The 7930-nt window shown below is 46.3% G+C and overlaps 1 protein-coding gene across 2 annotated transcripts in view; it reads right to left on the reverse strand.

The window, feature by feature from the left end:
• tmpoa (thymopoietin a) overlaps positions 1 to 7594 on the reverse strand; it is a 37565-nt gene extending 29971 nt beyond the window's left edge. For both annotated transcript variants that reach the window (XM_063217553.1, XM_063217552.1), the window contains exon 1: positions 7320 to 7594. In XM_063217553.1, coding sequence (XP_063073623.1) covers positions 7320 to 7559 — 240 coding nt within the window. In that variant the 5' untranslated portion in view covers positions 7560 to 7594. The remainder of the gene's footprint in view (positions 1 to 7319) is intronic.
• Between the last annotated feature and the right edge of the window lie 336 nt (positions 7595 to 7930).

Below are 7930 nucleotides of genomic sequence, written 5' to 3' on the forward strand. Positions count from 1 at the left end.
CAGTCAGACAGATATTGAGAAGGGAGACAAAAATGATAGAGAGATACAGAGTCCAGGAAGGGAGGGATGGAACGAGTGTAGGAGGAGAGGAGAAGCGAGAGGGAGCAGGAGGAAGGAGGGGGAAGAAGGAGACAGCAAAAGCACATGGAGGAAGCGAAGGAGAGGGAGAGAGAGGATGGGTGTAGAAATGAGGAGGAGAGGATAAGAGAGTCATGAGAGAGTCATAAGGGGGGCAGGAATAAGAGGAAAAGAGAGGGAGAGGGGGAGAGAGAGAGAGAGATTGCTTGTACACAGAGTAAAGGAAGGAGAGAAGGAGTGCAGCAGGATGAGAGGAAAAGGGAGGGAGTCGGAAGGGAGGATTGAGGTATAGGGGGAGGAGAGGACAAGTCAGGAAGAGGGGAGTGTGCAAGCGATTGCACAGAGGGCTACGGAAAGAGAGGGAGGGAAAGAGTACAGGAGAGGAAAAGAGAGGGCAGGGGGTGAGCGATTGCAGTGAGAGTAGGGGGATGAGAGGAAAAGTGAGAGGGAGCGATTGCAGAGGGAGTAGGGGGAGGAAAGAGAAAGAGAGAGAGAGAGAGAGAGAGAGAGAGAGAGAGAGAGAGAGAGAGAGAGAGAGAGAGAGAGAGAGAGAGAGAGAGAGAGAGAGAGAGAGAGATTGCAGAGGCAGTAGGGGGAGGAGAGGAAGAGAGAGGGGGAGCGATTGCAGAGGGAGTAGGGGGGAGGAGAGGAAGAGAGAGAGGGAGCGATTGCAGAGGGAGTAGGGGGGAGGAGAGGAAGAGTTTCAGTTCCTCCCACTTGGGCTGAAGTTCCTCTGCTGAGGCTTACGATGGGGCGGACCTGGAAGAATGCCCAGCTAGAGAGAGAGAATGTGTCTGAGGGAGAGAGATTGCGTATGTGTGTGTGTGTATGTACTGTAAGGGAGAGTGTGTGTGCGGTTGTGTGCGTGTGCGTGGAATAGAGTGTGTACAGTTGTGCGTGTGTGTGAACGGTTGTGTGTGTGTGTGTGTGTGTGTGTGTGTGTGTGTGTGAGGGAGAGAGTGTACTGCCTTGTTTATGGGAGAGTGAAAAAGTGTGTTTGTGTGTGTGTGTGTGTGTGTGTGAGAAAGAGAGAGTGTGTGTACGGTTGAATAGTCGTGGTTATGAGAGAGGGAGAGAGCGAGCGAAAGTATGTTTGTGTTTGTGAGTCTGCTGACAGTTATGCACGCTCATTTAAAGAAAAAAAAGGACAATGGATAGACATCGAAAAACAAAGATGTTTCACAATCTTCGCGTTCCAATTGCATAGAGTAGTATTGCAGGCTGAGACCACACCCTCACCCTTACCCTCGCATCGCCTGACTGACAGACAGACAGACAGTGTTGCCAGATTGGGCGCTTTCTCGCCCAGTTGGGCTGTTTAGGATGGCCGTGTGTGGGTAAAGAAAGTGCATTGGGTGGGTATAGAAATCAATAGAAATCATAGAAATCAATAGAATTTGGTTCAAATTGGATGGGATTTAGTGCCTCCATGCGACTTTTGAATATTGTTTTTTGACTGGAAATCGGTCATATCTGGCAACCCTGTCTGCCTGCCTGCCTGACTGACTGAGATGGTGGAATGAACAGGAGCAGTATGTATGCAATGCAGTGAGCACACTGTGTCTTACCATATGCTTGGATTCACAGGTCACTTCAGGTGAAGCCTGTTCCATCTTTGCGCACACAATGCACGCTCACAAACAGACACAATACACACACACACACACAATGCACGCTCACACACACACACACACACACACACACACACACACACACACACACACACAATACACACACACACACACACACACACACACACACACACACACACACACACACACACACACACACACACACACACACACACACACACACACACACACACACACACACAGCTGGATGTCTGAGCCAGGTGATGAAGTGTAAAGGTATGGTGCACCTGTCTAAACCCTCAGGGAAAGAATTCCTAACGCTCACACCTCATCACTCACACACACAGATGAGACTGCATGCACAGTACCTAGGCCTTGACAGATCAGTGATATATACTGTGCAGAGAGAGAGAGAGAGAGAGAGAGAGAGAGAGAGAGAGAGAGAGAGAGAGCTGGGGCAATAATGTGTGTGTTTGGAGAGAGAGAGAAAGAAAGAGAGAAAGAGAAAGAAAAAAGAGACAGAGCGAGAGTGAGAGAGAGAATGAAAGAAAGAGAGCAAGAGAAAGAAAGAAATAAAGAAATAGAGAGAGAGTATGTGGTGTGTGTGTGTGTGCGCATACATGCATGAAAGCGTGTGCGTACGTCAGAGGGAAAACAATCTTCTGGCCCGCGAGCGTCAAACATTCCCAAGACACTAAGTGGTGTGGATGCGGTTAGCCACGGAGAGAGAGAGAGAGAGAGAGAGAGAGAGAGAGAGAGAGAGAGAGAGAGAGAGAGAGAGAGAGAGAGACAGAGAGAGAGAGAGAGAGAGAGAGAGAGAGAGAGAAGTCCGTCCATGCTAGTGAGTGTCACATCATTGCATTCTTAGCACAGGCTGCACACAGACCGCTGGTCTGATACACTAAGTACATAAAGCATAAACTATGAAATTAGGTGGCTTTACACCAGGGGTGTCTAAAGTAAGGCCCGGGGGCCGGATAAGGCCCACCAGCTGGTTCAATCTGGCCCCAGACTTGTAAAGAAATAAAATAAGACTTGTGTCACATAAATATTCTATCAAAAGGACTCCTTGGCAGAAGAGAAGATGCAACTTCCCAACACATTATAAACTAGAAGCACTCAGACTCAGAGAGTGCAAGCAAAAATACTGAATTAAACCAAGATAACGCAAAACACGCCCACTCAATGCAAAAGCGTGTGCTCAAGTTGGGTCTCCTAAGGGGGCGTTGTCCCCTACTTCTTCTTCTCTTTTTGAGGTGTTTGCGCAAGACGTGCGCTACCGCCATCTACAGCGCTAAGGGGACGTCATTGATTCTCAACCTCAGGACTCCGAAGGTCTCCTAACCGAAGGTCTCCTAAAGGGGCGTTCACCCGACATAAAGTGGATACCGGAAAGGAAACAAAATTACGCTTCTTGTTAGATCCACTTTCTTTGGTGCAAGCCTCCGCCAAGGCCATGGGGTAAGTGACACTATAACATCTGTACTACACACTGTGGAATCTCCGCTGCCTATAATATAACTTGCAAACATTTGAATATGTTATGCCCTAATTTTTTTGTGGAGTTAGAAACCGGGATGTCAAAATCCGCCCTATCCAGCAATGGTGAAGAATCTTGAAAAATCCTGGATCCAGATCACCACCAAAATCTAATGACTTGTTCCTTTTGTCATTTCAAACAACTTCACAAAATGTCCTCAAAATCCGTTCATAACTTTTTGGTTTAACATACAGACTAAGGATAGACCGATATATCTGCCGATATTTGCGTTTTTTAAGTGTATCGGCGAATACACGTGTGATTTTGGCCGTATCGGTCGACCCTTAATACAGACAATCAAAAAGACAAACAGACAGACAAACAAACAAACCAACGCGACCGAAAACATAACCTTCTTGGCAGAGGACAGGTACAGTAAAGATATATATACACAGTATAATGAAATATTTTTTGAAGCCACTCTCTGCAAAGTCAAAATACCTACACTGCTCGCATGAACTGTAAGCTTAAGGGCTTTCCATAAAGTGCAAAGAAGTATAAGCATTAGTCGCACTAAAATAACAGCTTTGCATTCTCAGTAATTCTTTCTTGGTAGCCACTGACGGAGAAAATATTAAAACTATATGAGGCCTGAAGAAAACGACACACACGCACTTATCCATATGTGCCAATGTTTAAAAATGATGTGAGAACTGAAGAAAACGAGTGACAGAGATAGCAAGAGTGAGAGAGTGATAGAGAGAGAGAGAGAGAGAGAGAGAGAGAGAGAGAGAGACCGCAAGAGGCCCACTAGTACACACAGATATGAAGATAAAAAGGCAGCATTGTGCTTCTGACACACACACACACACCGATGTTGAGACAGGCGTATTTAGGACTACAGAGCAGCGGGTGTGAACAGCCATCCCCCTTTCCACCATGCAGACACACACACACACATGCTATAATCAGGCACGGCAGGGAGTCTGATCGCTAGGGGGCTAGATAGATATGAGAGAGAGAGAGAGAGAGAGAGAGAGAGAGAGAGAGAGAGAGAGAGAGAGAGAGAGAGAGAGAGAGAGAGAGAGAGAGAGAGCAATATAATATGCGTGTGTGTTTGGAGAACTTTACTGGGACTTCACTGGCCCTTTGATGAAGTAGAGAGGAGGAATGAGAGACTGAGGGAAGGATAGGAGGAGGAAGTGGAGGAGAGGGTTGATGGAGCAAACGAAAGAGAAGGAGAGTGGAGGAGAGGAGAGGAAGAATGAGAGATGAAGGGAGAAGGAGAAGGAGAGAGGGATGATGGAGTAAACGAAAGAGAGAGGAGGAGTGGAGAGGAGAAGAGGCGTGAAGTAGAACGGGAGGGGGAGAAAGAGGGGGATGAAGGATGAAGGGGGAGGAGAGACACACACACACACACTACAGTCTCTCTCACACAGACACACACACACTACAGTCTCTCTCACACAGACACACACACACTACAGTCACATCTGGCGGCTGCATGCATTCCTGCTCTGGAAGCATTTCCTCAATAAAGGGGGGACTGAGCAGCGTGGAGAAACACACACACACTCTTGATCGCCCTCATACACACACCCCAAAGGCTCCCTCACACACGCACACACACGCACACACTTCCTTGGCGTGGACACTTCCACCTTGCCCAGCCTGCAGGGCAAACGAAAGAAAGAAAGAAAAAGTGTTGTGTGGAGACTAGAGTTACTCACACACCAAAGGGTCTCTTGCTCTCTCTCTCTCTCACACACACACACACACACCTTCCTTGGCATGAAAGAAGACAATACTGGGACGGCGCATGGCAGGGCAAACCACAACCCAACAGCTCGCGGAGCTCACTAGACAAACCTACTCCATCCAAACACAATAGGCTTACACTTTCGTTTCCCTTCTTTTTTCTTGTCACACACACACACACACACACACACACACACACACACACACACACACACACACACACACACACACACACACACACACACACACACACACACACACACACACACACACACACACACACACACACACACACACACACACACACACACACACGCATGAAAGAAGCCAATGTGGTGTGGCCCTAAGTGACTGGGACAGAGCATGGCAGGGAAAACCACAAGTAGAGAGTTACTTGTGCACAATCCCTTGTGCTGAACAAAAAGATTACGTATTTTTTGAAAAAAGGTGAATCTGAGGAACACACACACACACACACGCACACACACACACACACACCATTGAGGACGCAAGTTCTATGAAACGCGCGCGCACACACACACACACACACACAGACCGACACACCTTCTTACAGCCCCTGTGGCCGCTGGTTCACCTCTGTGGTTCTGGTTGAATTAACCAGTTTCCGCCCATCTAAGGTACGTTTAAGTTCTGTCAAACCACAGCGGTTTACAAAGGGGCCCCCACAACTTCACAGTGACAGTGTATTATGAAGACTACTCATCTAAAAAAACAATGCTTGTATATGTACACAGAAGCCATAAAAAGCAAATAAACACTTAATTGAAAAGCTCTACATGTATGGGTAACACACACACACACACACACACACACACACACACACACACACACACACACACACACACACACACACACACACACACACACACACACACACACACACACACACACACACACACACACACACACACACTTTACCGCCCATCTAAGACTTGTAACAGTTCCCTCAAAGCATAGGTGTTTAGATAGGGGCCCCATACTATGCATTAACAGTCAGCTGTTATGAGTAGGCCTACTAATCGAAAACAACCTCAATATACATGCAGACATAAACAAAACATATGACATCAAAAAGATCCATGTGCAGCCACTAGCCAGGCTTAATTGACCTCAACAATTATGAGTAGGCCTGTTGTTAAGAGTACTAGTAGGCCTGCTCTAAAAACCCTCCATATACACAGACGCCACAAAATGCTAGAAACACTTAAGCTTACTTACAGTTCAGTCAAACCACAGATGTTTACGGAGGGTCCACTCCCCACAATCTGACATTGACAATCTGTTAAAAGTGGGCCTATTAATCTAAACACACAGCCATAAAACCTAAAACACAGTACCCGGTAATCAAAAAGCTCTACATACATGTAGCCAGGGTAATTCTCACCCATACTTTACCCCGTCACACACACAGACAATAGCTTACACACACACGCACACGAAATCTAAAACCGTCTGACATGTGTCCACAAGGATCAACCACCACAGGCCTTAAAACAGCTGTTTGCAGCTGCTGTTCTTTATTATTGCGTCGTCGTCCCCCCCCCCAACACACACACACACACACACACACACACTAGTGTATATTATCCATAAGACATATTGAAATGTTTTTCTAATATGAACAATAGCAATTGTAAATATGACAAAACAAACAAGCAAATATTGTTTCCACTGTATGAATAATCCCTCCAGAGTCTGTTTGCTTTGTTAAAGGCATGCTAAAAATAAGCGTTCAAAACATTCCAAATAGTTGTCAGAATATTTGAAAATGGGGCACCAGGCGCCACATTCAGGCACCAACAGGAAGTATTTAAGCGGGAAAGTGTTGGCCATCGCTTCACTCAAAGAGTCAACATGCCGGTTTGTTTTCATTCGTTCGATCACATGGCGGACGTGCTCATAATCACAAGTTAAAGGCTTTGCTAGAACTACAATGCAAAGCGACTGGACTGAAGTAATAGCATCAGATTATATAGAACTAGAGTTGGGAAACGCGACGCAACACTGTAGCTTAACCTGGCTGCGACTCTGTAGCAATTACACAACTGTTACAATTGTCGCGCCTCATTGAATGACAGCCACGCACTAGGTAACCCACATTGGTGCGTGAAATTGATTGTTTATCATTTTCAAAAGGTTCAAAAGACTGACGTTTGTTTCAATTGGTATAACTGGCCAGCTCCGGTTTTAATTAACCATATTAGTTGTTCCTCTTAGCCTTTAGCCGTGGGCTATCCTGCATGGCCATATCCATGGGCGAAGTGCCAAGCAAAACGACACAGACGAAAAGAACACAGAGAACAGATAAAAAGTCACACTTTGTGCTGTCTGCTACCCGCGTCAGCGACTGACCACGCAGCTAGAGGTGCAACGACAGCCCAAGTACCTACCCTGCCAGAGCGGCTGGATCGGTTGGAGACCACGGGGGCTGGAAGCTCATCGTCGCTGGAGAAAGGTTCTGGTGGAGGGGCACTCTTCTTCTTGTTCTGAGCCGTTAGGTTTTTCAGGTAGAGTTGCACATAAACGTCCTTCCTCTGTTCGCTGTTGGGCAGAGACACATTGTTGGCTAGAAGTACACTCTTGAGTTTATCTTTGGTTAGCACAGACGGGTCCTCCAGAAATTCCGACATGATTGCTTCACCCCAGCGCCAGTGGCCTACGTCGAATTACGGTGTCTGAAAAAGAACATTCCTATTTGTATTCTGTCAGGCACCTCTCTCTATCCTGACTCCCTATTGGACGACTGGACTAGCAAGGGCGTTTTCTATTGGGTACAGGCAGCTCTATGCAAATTTCGGCGCCTGAAACTTGCGATTGTGTATTTCAAATAGTTAAATGTAAAAAAGTCAATTGCAGGTAGTTGCATTATTTGCAAGTAATCTGTTGAGTTGCATTCAAGATGTACCAAATTAGATAGGCCTAATATGTGAAGTTTGTGACTTGTGAGTTTTGATACTGTCAACTATTTTTAGTTCATGAAATTAACTTGTGAAATTCAAGT

Source organism: Engraulis encrasicolus, chromosome 15 (genome assembly GCF_034702125.1).
Source record: "Engraulis encrasicolus isolate BLACKSEA-1 chromosome 15, IST_EnEncr_1.0, whole genome shotgun sequence".
Lineage (NCBI taxonomy): Eukaryota > Metazoa > Chordata > Actinopteri > Clupeiformes > Engraulidae > Engraulis > Engraulis encrasicolus.